Source organism: Chamaea fasciata, unplaced genomic scaffold (genome assembly GCF_029207755.1).
Source record: "Chamaea fasciata isolate MVZ Bird 193981 ecotype frontalis unplaced genomic scaffold, bChaFas1.0.hap1 SCAF_2, whole genome shotgun sequence".
In the NCBI taxonomy this organism is placed as follows: domain Eukaryota; kingdom Metazoa; phylum Chordata; class Aves; order Passeriformes; family Sylviidae; genus Chamaea; species Chamaea fasciata.
In genome coordinates, this window is record NW_027094087.1 from 6436245 (window position 1) to 6450369 (window position 14125).

The window sequence follows — 14125 nt, forward strand, 5'->3', positions numbered from 1 at the left end:
GCAGTTTTCACCCTGAGCAGACCGAGAAGGAAAATTTAAACCGATCTACCAGGTAGCTGTCCCTCTTCAAGAGTAAAACTGGAAATTTTTCTTTCAGTGTGTAGATGTCCCCATTAAAATCTTGCTTTGTTTTGATTATTCTTTTAAAACACATATCTTTCCCGTAAACTAAAAAGGAAGGAGTTAAATGGAAGCTGAAAGAAGCTTATATGAACACAAGAGATGACTCTATTGCAGTGGAATTAATCAAACACAGAGATAAGACAGACGTATCTAATTTCAGATAGAAAGAATATCTTATCACAGTGGTTTCAGTGACCTCACTGCTTAACTCTAAGAGGAAATGCCTCCAGTATGCAACCTTACACTGAGGAAAAAGAGCCAAAATAAGTAGAAAGAACAATATTATTGAGGTTGCCAATGGATTTTTTAAACAGAACTTTTTTTTTATTTTACAGTCTCTGTGCCTTATAAAAACAAATCCAAATCACCAATTAGACAAATTTTAGACTGTTTTTATTTAAAAAAAAAAAAAGTTCAGTTAACCTAAATTAATCAGGTATGGCTACAAGTCTCAGTTCAGAAATGTGATCACAGGAGAAATGGCAGCAACATCCCCAAATCAGGCACAGGAATACAAACACAAAATTGTGGATACTTGCATGAATAAAAATGGCACCACTACCCTTTTAAGATGCAATATTAAAGGAAACGACTTTTGACAAAAATAGAAAAATAGTAGGATATTTTATCTTGAAGTTCCTTAGTAGTCTCAGCAAACCATATGGTCAAACCTCCAAAGCAGTAGAGTAATCCAGCTGAACTCTTCCTCTCACTGGATCTTAAAGAAAAAAAAGGAGAAAGAGACAGAAAATACCAGATTAGTTCTAGGAACAAGAACATGTTGTCATGGCACTGAGATTTAATGTGGCAGTGAGATTTAGCTACTATTCATAATACAATTTTGGCTTCTATACAATTAGGGGGAAAATGGTGAAGGTGCTGATCTACAAATAGACTCTTTGAACAGAGTTTATGATACTTCCTGAGAAGACAGCAGAAGAAACAGAATGGTTTTATCAGCTGCTGTTGTAACTCAGGAGTAGAGATCTAATATTCTGATAAAATACTTGCTACAATCCATATTCCTTTCCTGCCTCACTGAAAATATGAAAAAACAATGTGTGGCCAATAGTTGAAATTCTACATGTATTTTGTGCCTTTTTTTTTTTTAGGGGGTGACATTGAAGCAGGTTCAGTCCTTCCTGACTTCTTCAAAGACTATGTGAGATTTCTTTTCTATGAAAGTAACAGAAGCATTAGGAGTAATTTCTTTCCTCAGATGTCTGCTAAGTTATCTTTGTGTTCCCACTTTTTTTCCTGGAATTGCCTTTCTGCTCCTGCTCATGTCAGATTTTATCCATTACATTTTGATTCCCTGTCTCCTGGCCTTTGTCTTTGCTTTCTTCATCAGTTATCACAAAACACAGCTTCTGACCCAGCCTAGCCATGCTGCTTGAGGAATCCTGTGTTAATTCCTATTCAACACCACGTATCTTACTACTCAAAAGATTTGTACTTGCACTTTTTATTTGATCTGAAAGAAGAGTACTTACCACTCCAAACCTCCTTTAAAAAGTCTTTGATTTATTTTCTAGATCTCCAGATCAAGGATGATCTTGATGAGGGAAGGACGGAAAAAGATGTTTAGATAGCTACTCGGTAAGAGCCTTCAAAAGAAACTAACAGCTAGAAACTGAACTCACACTGACTTGCAGCACTAATGAGGCTTCCACATGATTCCTTACAGCACTGTGAAGCACCTCCATATGATTTTGGTAAACTTGGCCTCAGAGAAACATTTCTTCTGAAAAACTGTTTTGCTCATAATGTTGAATAAAATTTGGTAGGCATTTTTAATGCATTAAAATTATACAGACCAAATGGGACTTAGCGTACAGTGGTATCAATCCAAGCAGAAATTACTAGAGATTATGAATGGATTTTAAAAAATGGCTAACTGCTATACCAAAACTATTGCTGTCACTACTCTTTGCTTAAACAGTTGTTCAGAATGTAAGAGACGACCAAAATAAAGTTGAGGTGCTGAACACAAAGTAATGCCTCTCAAATAAAAGAAGTACAGTTACAGTTCTAATGATAAAAATTTCCCTTTAAACATTTGGAATTAAAAATAGAAAATTTCCTACTGTCAGTGCCTGAAGTGCATATGACAGCAGTCCTACTGTTCAGCTTAATGAGCCTGTCAGTCTAGAATATTAAGCAGTTTGATTTAAGCATCTTAAATATGATGTAGATCTAAAACGTTAATGGTAAGCAAGACTTTGGAAAATGTAATAAGGGACACTTTTCCTATATAAAAGAACCATCTATCATCTACTATTTGCCTAGATTATGAAAGGTAGTTATTAATTATTACAGCTTTGATTTCTAGGGACTTAAAGAATTCAAATCCAAAATTTCCAATGTATTTTAAGATGTTTCAAGACATCCATTTAAGATGCCGAGGGTTCTTCACACTTACTTGCTGTCACTCAAGACTCATTTCATTTTTTTGCTCATTTTGACACCCCTTTAAGGAGCATTTTCCTCAATTTTTTGGTCCACCACTGTGATTTCACTTGGGAGTCTTTGGATTAAATCACTGCTTACAAATCCAGGATTTAGTGCTTCAGATGCTGTAGCCTTCTTATGGCACACTTGCATCTATAATCTTATTTCTGGTGAAAAAGACATCTCGGTGTGTATCAGACACCAGGTCCCTTCTTTTTATTGTGCTGGTGTTACGGAAGGCTTATATTAGTTTTCTACATATTCCTTGTCCAAGACAGGACTTAAGCAGCTGCAAACTTTTCTGCAAATATGCTGATCGCTGATATGTTCTGGCCTCCATAAAATTTTAGAAATATAATCCTTTGTATTTTCATGTTAAGTAGTTTAAGGGTAGACACTGCAAACTATTGATGGCTAAGATTCAAGCTCCTTCTTGCCTCACAAGATGATGTGCATTTCATTTGGGCAATGTGGATTTACATTCATTTGTAAATTAATAGATTCAAACTTCTAACAGAGCATGCGTGGAATCACTGACCAACTTCCAGGTCACGTGTTAAGAAATTTAAGTAGAATCACAGAAACATAGAACAATTTGGGTTGGAAGAGACACCTTCCATAGACCAGGTTGCTCAGATCTCCACCCAACCTGGCCTTGAACAAGGATGGGGCATCCACAACTTCTCTGGGAAATCTGTTCCAGTACCTCACCACTCTCACAGTAAAGAATTTCTTTCCTAATATCTAAACTAAACCTGCCCTCTTTCTTCTTGAAGCCATTCCCCCTTGTCCTATCACTACAGCTTCTGATGAAGGGGAAAAATGGATTTATGGAGGGGAAAAAAGAAAAAAGTGGTACTCAGACTTTCATGCCAGTACTACTTGTGATTACATAACCAGCTCTATCCAATTCCTGCAGAAACACTAAAGCAGGTCAACAGTAAAATAACATCAGATTTAAAGCCAATTTTTTTGAACTAGAGGTCACTTGGATGGTCCTCTATAATTCCCAGAGGAAAAATTTCCCAGGTGGTCTGCTGCATCACTAAAATTATTGGAGATCAGCTGTGCTACTTCTCCCAAAGGATACTGGAAAAAGACTTACAGTGTTTTCTGTTATATGAGAATTTGTGGAATTTTTGTAAGCATTTGTGGAATTTTTTGAAGTAAATTCTGGGCAAATTTAGATGAGAATATCTCCTTCCTTCTATTCTTTAGGTTGGACGGTTGTTTCTTTTTAAATACCAAAACAGCAAATCCTGTATATTTATTCATTATTTGATGCCACCTACATATCTATAAGCATTATTAAAAATTTTTGGAATTTCATGTGTAGTGGTATTTACCCTTTTTTACTTAAAAATAATTTTCTGGCTTTGGTTATTGGCTGATATATTTTAATTTGATCTATTTAATAGATATGCCACTTACAGATTAAAGAGCATGTTGTTTTGTTTTGTTTTTCCCCTTGGGAAATGATTAAAAGTAAATTTTTTACCTAACTTTCTGCCAGAATGGTGGAAGACACATTTCTTTTAGAAAATCTTTCAGCAGGTAATGGGGCAGTGGGATTTAATTACTATTTATATTACAGAAGTCCACACATACACAGTCCTGGTAACAGGATCTCATTGTGGTAGATGCTGTTGAAACCCAATTCTTTCTTCATTCCCAAGATAAGAACCTTCTGGGCCATGGCAGTGCGAAATGCCCTATTCTTCTCTAGGTTGTCCTAGAAGGCTAAGCTATTGCTGATTGTCTGGGTGAGATAAGCTTACAATGTGTTTCTCTTGTCTACAAGGAGCTGACTGTAAAATAATTTAAGTGGGAATCAAGTAATAACTTTTGGTCACCATCAGCATGGGCAAGGTTTGAACTGGTGCCTGAGATTGAAATGTGCTAAATTCCACCATCAGCCTAGTATTGCAAGCTGTACAATGAATAGAAAAAAAGCAAAATATCCCTGTTTTTTTTGTTGTTGTTATGTGGGTAGTGTGCTTTAAATGTGAGAGAGTCTTCCTAGCTGTGGCAGCAGGCAGCTTTGAAGTAATTGCTATTTTGTGTTTCAGTTCAGAGACAGACGTTCAAATGAATCATTGGCTTCTGCCTCTGTGTTCTGAGCTGGCCCCTTTGCATGTTCAGTTTTGTTTTAAAGGGGCACAGCTGCTGCCAGTATAATGGGATATGCAGCATAGAGGAAAACATTCTCCTGGTAAAAGTTTGGTAATTTTATATACAATTTAGGCAATCAAATACTATAATGGCTTTAGCTGAAAAATATACAAAATATGATAGCTCCTCTAGTGACTACAAGATACTTGGTGTTTACATTTGTCTGTATTTGACATTTTGATTAAATGCATACATTTTAAGGAGACATCTTGTTCTGAGGCTTCAAGCTTTTTTCTTGTTTTATGTTTCTTTTCCATTTACTTTTGAAATTTATATGAGTCTTGACCACCTTCTAGTCTGCCATGTGTGGGAGAGGTATTAGTCCAAATTCTGCTGTGGGAACTCTCTATGTTTCAGCTGTCTTTAATAGAATCACACTTCTGAAAAATAAGTCATATACCCATATAAAAAATTAGATAGAAAACTAAATTACACCAGCAGTGAAAAATCATATGACTGAGACATCAACTCTAATTTAAAAGCATTTCTTGAGACAACGTAAAATGTAATTCTATTGCAGGAGTGAGGCAAGGCTGTTGTGGGACAAAACTAATATAGAAGTCCAACAAATATTGTTAATAATCCACTGATATGTATAACTGATGAGAACAGTGTTGACAGCACCATATTGCAAAAAAAGAATCATAGCCTGCTGGGAACATTACAAATCCACTGGCAGACACAAGCACAACGCTCTAATGCTGTTAGGGGTGCCACCACAGTGACGGGCCAGGTTCTTGGGAGCTGACATCTTCATAAATCAGAAGCTCTCTGGTACCACAACTGGGCCTTGCTTTGACTAATATATGATTACAGCCAAGGACTGAAATAAAGCAGAAATTATGCTAAGTGTAACCTATCTGTGCCGATGACACTTTGGAGGCCAGAGGTAACAAAGAGAACACACTAAGTGTGTCTTCAACAGAACAATCACTATGAAATCCAGCTAAATTTGAAAGCCATTGAAGATTGAACAACAATACTGGATGTGTCTATTAGAATTTCCAAGTAAATTGACTTGTTAATGACATAATAAATCTTGTTTCCTACATTATTAAATTAAAGACTGTCTATTATAAGAATATTTGCCCATCTGCAGATGGGTATCTACATAATGGACATTTACACAAAGATCTACTTTTATGAATTTTGGCCCTGTTAACATATCATATCATAAAATCACAGAATTTTTAAGGTTGGAAAAGACCTCTAAGATATCAGGCCCAACTGTTAACATGTTAATATGTACATATTATAGTTACATATTTCCATTTTAAAAACTGTAATTAAAGTGTAAATATTGTTGGCTAATATAGTTGGCTGTCAATAACCACTTGTTATGGAAAGTGTGACATATGTCACTTAATAAGAGAGCATAACATGCTATTGCTAATATAATTATGTAGGAATTTGGAGCTCAGCTTAAGACTTATTTGTGTATCATTGTGTACAGTTAGAAATGTGTTGAAGTGAATAGCCAGATTTTCTGATCCTTGGAAGTCAGGGTGCAGCAGCTACACTTAATTTCATGTGAATCCATCTGATCGCACTATAGAAAATACATTTTTCTAGTGAGAATTTCACTTTTGCATCTCTGCTGTAGACAGGGTGAGATTTTATCACCTTCCAGTCATTAATTTTAAACACTCATTCTTTTTTGGAATGACACAATCACCACCTTATGCCCCATGGAAAGCCAAACTGTCTTTGGAAATTATGTTTACCTTGTCACTTAAGGAATGATTTTGGTTTTTAGTGTCAGTTAGGGCAGAGTGAATTTTTGGGTTTTTTTAATTAAAATGAATGTCCAGATAAAGGACACACTATCAAAAGAATAAACAAAGTTACTCTTGGAGTCTTATTTCATTTCTGGTTGATAAAATATGTCTTTGATGTCCTTATTTACATACATTAGCTCTTTATTCCGTAATTGGTGCCTTCGTCTTATTAAGTAATTGACTTTTACTTCATTAGACAAAGAAATGCATAACTTACACAGAGATCTGGATGTAACAGAGGGAACAGAAGTTCCTGATGTAGCAGACAAGCACACTCACAGCTGTTCTAAACAGGAGATGTTATAAGACATCCAAATAGGAAAAATACGAGTGGCTAAGAGGAAACTCCTAACATGGGGAAGGCCAGCTAGATGTAGTCAGGGGAAGGACTGGAAGGGATGCAGTGTGACCTGTTACAAATAATGAATTCATGCTGCAGTCTAGTGTGGAGACAACCACAAGCCTGATGTGCAACTTATTGCACTTGGCAGAAAGGCTGTTAGTTCTAAATACTGCAGTTCCAAAGGAAAGTGTTTCCAGACACAAGAGAGCAAGGAATGCACTTCTATTCTTGTAATGTTCACTGTTCAGTCCGCATAGGAGTGTGTCAGCAAAGGCTCCTATTATTGTAACAGGCTTAAATTTGAGGAAAACTAAACAATTCTTGTATGTAAAGCTTGTATGTGCAGTTTTGTGTAATTTACAATAGAAGTGAGTGCTACTGAGCATTTGAGTACATAATTCTCTACTAAGAAACCTTGGTGTTTGGTGTCAAAGAAAGTACACTTGCATGACTGGAGCTCTGTCAGTACTGCCAGTCACAGAATCATGGAACCATGGAAAAATGGGGGTCAGAAGAAGCCCCCGGAGATCCTCTAGTCCAACTCAAAGCAGGTTCACCTTCAATGTCTAGGGCACTGTCCAATTAAGCTCTGAATATCTCTAGAGGCAGCGATTCCACAGTCCCCTTGGGCACCTGTTTGTAAATCCTGTTTCCTGACACCTGACCAGAACCCTCCCACACTGCAGCTAAATATTTGTGCTTATTAAGTGCTCTGAATCTCACTCCAAAATAATCAAGTAGCACTTATTTTAGGTGAGGCTGTTTTAATGATTATCAAGAAACTGTACCATCTTTCATTTACGAGTTTTTGCACATTTAATGAGCTGTGGATGTAAACCCTAAATTGAGCATATGATGTATATGAAAATCTCGCAATAATTTAATTTGCCAAATATTTATCTTACCAATTGTGATTGGTGTAGATCATTCTTATAATTGTGGAAGGCACTGCAGCTATACTAGTAACTAAAAATAGTGCAGACATACTAACTCAGTCCAGCAAAGTAAGGGTATTTTAAAATAGGGTTCTTAGTGTTGCTTGCTTAGTATTCCCAGAGAAAAACTCTGAAGTCAGATGCTACAACTCAGGAATTTTTAATGTTGTAGCAGAAGGTGACACTGTGCTGCAAGAGACACCTGTGAGACAGAGAAAGAAGCAAATGCTTCTGGCACCTTTTTTATTTTTTTTTTCTTAAATCCACAAGCATGGTTTTAGGAAAGCAGATTAATCAGAGTTATCAGAGTTATGGTATCCAGGGACAACAGGAAAACTACTCTTTGGGGGGCATTGTGAGACAGATCTAGCCACGGTACTTACACTGTTTCAACCAACATGTCTTCTTTTCCTGGACCCAGTTCCTGATTTACCTCTCATGACCAATCTTCCTGTGGAAGACCCTATTGATTGTAGCAGGAATAATAATCATGCTTCAGCATTTATAAGGATTAAAATCTATAAATTCTGTTCTCTCATCATGTATTCAATAGTCAGATGGCATCAGAAGCCAGTGACCTGGAACAGAAAAGCACAGAGGAAGACACAAGTCTGTTCTCTGGGAAGGTCCGTGCTCACTGCGTCATTTTTCTTCCTCTTTTTGTGTTTCTGATGCTGCCTAAAATTACATGCTCTGAATTAGCCTCTAGATTTGCCTTTTGCTCTACCACAGAGTCTAGAAGGACCAGCCTCATAACTTAACTTAGTTGCCTACATTTAAATTACACATTCATCACATCACATATGCGTTTTTTTATATTAAAGATCTCTATTCACTTTCAGTAATTGTTTGGGTGAATAGCTCTGGTATCCACAAGAAATTCTATATGACCCACCTCAACTTCAACCTTTTGTCTTTTAGAGGGTAACAAGAGGGTTTTATGGAAACCAAAAAATAGAGTATTTTATAGATACATGTAACACCAGAAACGGTAATGTTGGTTTAGAAGAAAAATGTTGTGAATGGTAGAAAAGAGAGGGCTATGCTTAGAACACCGGTTCTTTAAACACTGGATCCAATCTTTCATACACTAAATACATATTTTAATGCAGATGTATAGGTCTAGGAATTAATGATATATCAGACAGGGAAAGCAATGAAACTTTTATTTGTAACACTGACAAATCTGATCTCACTGCTGCTTTACAAAATTAGTCCTGCCTGACTTGATGACTGACCTGAGTATGAATTAGTACAATCTTACTGTGCCATTTTCCTGTTCTAAAGTTCCCCCTCAACACCACCTTTTGAACTGAAGCTTTATATGTGCACTGCTCCTGACAAGTCTTCTCCTCATCCTGCTCACACAAGTATTTAATCAGGTGGCATATTGCTCATGGCCAAACAAATAGTTGGCACATTCGGTTCCTCTGTACAGACTTTGCTATTCAAGCAGAGAACATCTGTCCTGTTGGCCCTGTTCACTGGAGGTTATTGAAAGACCAGAGAGACAAGCATATGTTTATTCCAGTATCTGGACCGCATCTTAGAATGGAAGCACACACTGTTCCTAGCAAACCTTGCTCACAGGCCAGTGACTGATCTGAGACTTGTCCTGTGCTCGTAAACCATAACACATTTGTACCTCTGCTGTACTGATCCTGCACGTCTTTGGATGACCTGTCATATTATTTTGGGGAGCTGCTAAATCTTCTCAAAGGAAAAAAAAAAAAATCAGTGATACACACATGAGCAAAATCCCTTCATGAAAAGGCTTGGTTAAATCTGGCCAAAACTTTTCAATAGTGTTTAATGTTGAAAAGTGGTGTTCTCTGGAAGTGAATGAATAAAATAGCAGCTATAATGGATAATCTACTGATTTCACTGGGAACATTTGTATGAGTCATTATACTCTTTCACGGGTACCTCTGTACCTAAGGGTTTTGAAGACTGTATATATCTACAAAGTGTTCTGGCCTACATCAGCTATTATTAAATTTATCTTAAATTTATTTGAGAAGCAGGAAAAGAACTTTACACTGTGAAGCCATTTACAATTTAAAACTTGGCTTTAAACAAGTCAGCATCTTCACTAACACCACTGTATTTGAAATGTACACTACAAAGGGAAATATTCTTTAATACTTCCTGTGTGTTATACCAACTGGCATCGGGTAGTTACGGTCCTTTTGTTTTGCCAATTCACAAGCATAATGACAAAGAACAACTTTTTGATCACTTTTGCCTCATTAGCCTTACTTACAGCTTTCTTCATGAGGTTATATTCAGTGTAGTAATTTATGACCAGCATGGGAGGGAGGAGATTCTCCCCTCTGCCCCGCTCTGCTGAGACCCCACCTGCAGGGCTGCATCCAGCTCTGGGCTCCCAGCACAGCAAGGACAGGGACCTGCTGGAGCCAGGCCAGAGCAGGCACCAAGGTGATCAGAGGGATGGAGCAGGCGGATCGGAGGAAAGGCTGTGACAACTGGGATTGTTTTGCCTGAAAAAGAGAAGGCTCTGGGGTGACCTAATTGAGGCCTCCCAGTACCTGAAGGGAGCCCACAAAAAACATGGAGATGAACTTTTGACAAGAGGATGGAGTCACAGGACAAGGGGGAAGGGCTTCAAAGTGAGCAAAAGTAGGTTTAGATTAGACATTAGGAAAAAATTCTTTATTGTGAGGGTGTTGAGGCCCTGGCACAGATTGTCCAGAGGAGCTGTGGATGCCCCATCCCTGGAAGTGTTAAAGGCCAGGCTGGATGAGTTCTGACCAACCTGGCCTAGTGGATGGTGTCCCTGTCCATGGCAGGGGCTTCAGAACTAGATGGCCTTTAAAGTCCCTTCCAGCCCAAACCATTCTGTGATTCTATGGTTTTTATCTGCAGGGCATATTGTGAGTATAGGGGGACACCATTCCTGATTTTCATCAAGAGGCTTTGGAGTTGCTATGAGGCTTTGTATGAAATAGCTGTAATCATGTCAGACACTTAAAAAAACCCTGACACTGTAACATTTCGCAACGGTAAAAGAGCTGTCACTGACTGCACACAAGAATTAAGAAAGAATTAACTTGCAGACCATTTACGGGAGTACGTGTGGGCAGTGTACATTATGCAGAGATACGGTCCGGATCCTTTACGTGAAGGAATTATTAAATTAATAAATCTCTAGTATGTGCAAAATAAAGAGAGGAGGAAGAAAAGCAAGAAAGCGAGGCGAGATAAAACCTTTGGGACCCCAAAGCCGCGGCGACAAAAGGCAGCGCCGGGCGCGGCCGCTGCCCGCGGCCCGACAGTAGGGGGCGCTCGGGCTTCACCGTGAGGCGCGGCCGCCGGCCCGCCACGGGCGGGACAGCGGGGACGCCCCGGGTGTGCGTGTGACCCCCGAACGGGGCATCAGTGTCCCCATCGCGACGTGCATGTGCCCGCCCAGGCGTGGCCACATAAACCCCTTAACGACGTTTGTCTGTCCCCACAACGGGGTTTGTGTGACCACTGAACGAGGCGTCTGTGACCCCTGGCGTGTGTGCGACCCCGCAAAAAGGTGTCTGTTTCTCCCTAACGGGGTACCTGTGTCCCTTTAACGGGGTGTCTGTGACCCTTCACTGAGTGTCTGTCCCACTCCAACGGGGTGTCCGAGCCCCTTCGGCGTGTCTGTGACCCCCACTGGATGTCTGTGCCCCTCCGGGGTGTTTGCGCCTCCTCCGCGGAGCGTCTGTGCCCCCTCTGAGGTGTGCGTGACCCCTCAGTGGGTGTCTGTGACCCCCGGGGTGTGTGTGACCCCTTAGGGACGTCTGTGCCCCCTCACAGGGTGTGTGTCCCCATCACGGGTCCCATCGCGGGGTGTCAGTGCTCCCCCTTTACTGCGTATCTCTGTCTCTCTCGTGGGCTGTCCTAGCCCTCTCACGGGATATCTGTGCCCCCTCTCGGGGTCTGCGCCGCTCCGCCACCGGGAGCCGCTTACATCCCGCTTTCCTCCGTGTGCCTCCTTCCCCCGCGTCCCTCCCTCTTTCTGCTGTGGTGCTTCGGGGTTTGTTCCGAGCGTCTGTGGGAAAGGGGCTGTTCTCCCGGTTCCTGGGGGGCGAGGGGGCTCGTTCTCCCGTCTCCGTCACTGCCGCCTCCGGGGACCTCGAAACTTTCCCGCTGGCGGGAGTTGCGCTGCATCCAAGGGGCCCAAGGGAGGCTGGAGGCTCCTGGGTTTCGGCGGAGCCCTCCGGCTCTGTGGGACACGTGCGATCTTTTGTTTTGTGTTTTATTTTATTTGCCACATTCCCTTCCTTTTCCACAGAGCAGAGAAATCCCTGGGGAATATGCTTTCGAGGCTCTCACTCCCGAGCGCCTGCGTGCGCGCGCGAGAGGGAAAATGAATAATTAGAGAACAGTTCCATGAAATCACTTACCGAAAAATTAGCTGCCCATTAAAGAGGAAGCGGTGAGGAGCAATCGTGTAAATCCTACCTACACCCAACTGTAGAGGGGAGGCAGCGATCCCGATTCCCAGCCCTGCGGCTGCCTGCTGGCATCACCGTCCCCATCTCCCTACCCCGCGAGCAGAGAGAGAGAGAGAGAGAGAGGGAGAGGGACGCGTGGGTGTGGAGCGCAGTGGTTTAGTCCACACCCCGCAGCCTCCCTTCCCCAGGCAGCCTCGGCAGCCGCGCTCATTCTCCTCCCTCTCCCTGCCAGCCGGTGTGTCCGCGGCGGCGGGAGGCGGAGGCGGCGGGAGAGGAGGGGAGAGAGGAGCGGAGCGAGGAGAGGAGCGACGGGCTCCGGGGCCGCCCGGGAGAGCCGCGGCGGCGGGAGAGCCCCCAACCCCGCGCAGCCCCCGCCGCCGCCACCGCTCGGCAGCAGCCGCGGCACCGCGCCGAGGTCCTGCCCTCCAACAGTTCCCGCTCCGCTGCCAGTGAGGAGGGAGGTGTAGGGGACACGGCTTTATTTTATTTAATTTCTTTAATTTTTTTTTTTTTCTTTTGAGGGGATGCTGAGAAAGCAAGCCGTTCCCCTCCCGTGTAGCACATTGCCTGGGCGTTCCTATTATGGAAGTTAAGTGAGAAACTCTGCAGCTTGAACTGATTTGGGGAGAGAAAGGGAGAGAGAAAGGGGTAGGGGGAGGGTGAGAGGAAGGCAAAATAGCCGAACCAAACCAATGGTTTTCCTGCAAAGTGCCGGGAAGTTTGTGGAGCACTTTCTAGGAATCAGGTCCTTTCTCAGAGTCTCTCCTTGTCTTCCGAAGAAAGAGCTTGCTTTTGGATTGCCATGGATCCTAAAGAGAGTCTTAGACACACTTGAATAATTCCCCTGCTTGGGCTGGATTGGTGGGAATTTAGGAAGGAGCGTGTGTGCAAAGCAGAAGCCTTCGGAGCTCACTCGCTGCTTCTCTAATCTGTATGGATCTAAAAGTGTCACATTCAAGACCTTTGCATCTCCAGCTTTTGAACTGAAGATTTCCCTTTCCACTTTAAGTAGCTGCTAGAAAACTGAAAACTTTTGGACCTACCTCTTACTGGCTTTGGATACTTTTTTTTCCCTCTTTTTTCTTTCCTCTTTTTTTTTTTTTTTTTTTTTTTTTTTTTTTTTTAATCTCTGTGGAATTGGTCTCTCAAGCGATCGGGATTGTTTTTAATATGTCAAAATGGGTCTGCTGACGCCACTCCTGCTCTTCGGATTTGCATTTTTTCAAGTCTATGGTAAGTTCGCTTATTTCAGCTATGTCATTTCTGTGCAGAAATCCCCTTCATCTGAAATTGATTTGGGACAGCACATGGATGGCATTATAATCTTTAACATTACAGAGCCCTAAGTTTGTTCCTGGTATAAAAATGGTATTTTGGGAGGGAGGGATCGGAAGAGGGAGAATATATGTTTCCAGTAAGCAGCCCTTCCCGTCTCCTAACTTAATGGAAAAGCAGCTTATGAATGGAATAATGTCAGCTTGAGGTGGCGAGCAAAGAGTAAAAAACTACCATGATAAATCTTTTACTTGGGGGTGGGGAGCGGGAAGGAGAAAGGAAGAGCAGAGCGCTGTTGTAGCTGGTATCACTTTGCCGCCTTCTATTGTTAAACTTTCCACGGGTAGGGCTAGCTGATGAAATAAATAGGCTAGCCCTGCCTGGGCTCCAGGTGAGGCGGACTGGCCGGTTTCCAGAGTCCCTCAGCGCCGGGTTCGGCGCTGGCAGGAAGGCAGGGACGGGCGGGAGGCGGGCTGGGAGCGCGGCCCCGACCCCCCCGCTCCGCCCCCGCCCGGCCCCGCCGAGCCGGGCAGGTGGGGCGGCCGCGTCTCCCCGTCGGCTCCATCCCCGTTCCGAGCATCCCGGAGGGAGGGTTTG

The 14125-nt window shown here is 42.0% G+C and overlaps 1 protein-coding gene and 1 long non-coding RNA gene across 2 annotated transcripts in view; one reads left to right on the plus strand and one right to left on the minus strand.

Moving 5' to 3' along the window:
- Positions 1 to 352: 352 nt before the first annotated feature.
- LOC136285799 (uncharacterized) lies at positions 353 to 12342 on the minus strand. Its single transcript, XR_010719534.1, has 3 exons — positions 12203 to 12342; positions 8186 to 8265; positions 353 to 841 (listed from the first exon to the last, which is right to left on the minus strand). It is a non-coding gene; the product is annotated as an uncharacterized lncRNA (long non-coding RNA).
- A 1044-nt stretch (positions 12343 to 13386) lies between these two features.
- The window catches only part of LOC136303118 (roundabout homolog 2-like), a 343499-nt gene continuing 342760 nt past the window's right edge, over positions 13387 to 14125 (plus strand). The window contains exon 1 of the mRNA XM_066206760.1: positions 13387 to 13486. Coding sequence (XP_066062857.1) covers positions 13432 to 13486 — 55 coding nt within the window. The 5' untranslated portion in view covers positions 13387 to 13431. The remainder of the gene's footprint in view (positions 13487 to 14125) is intronic.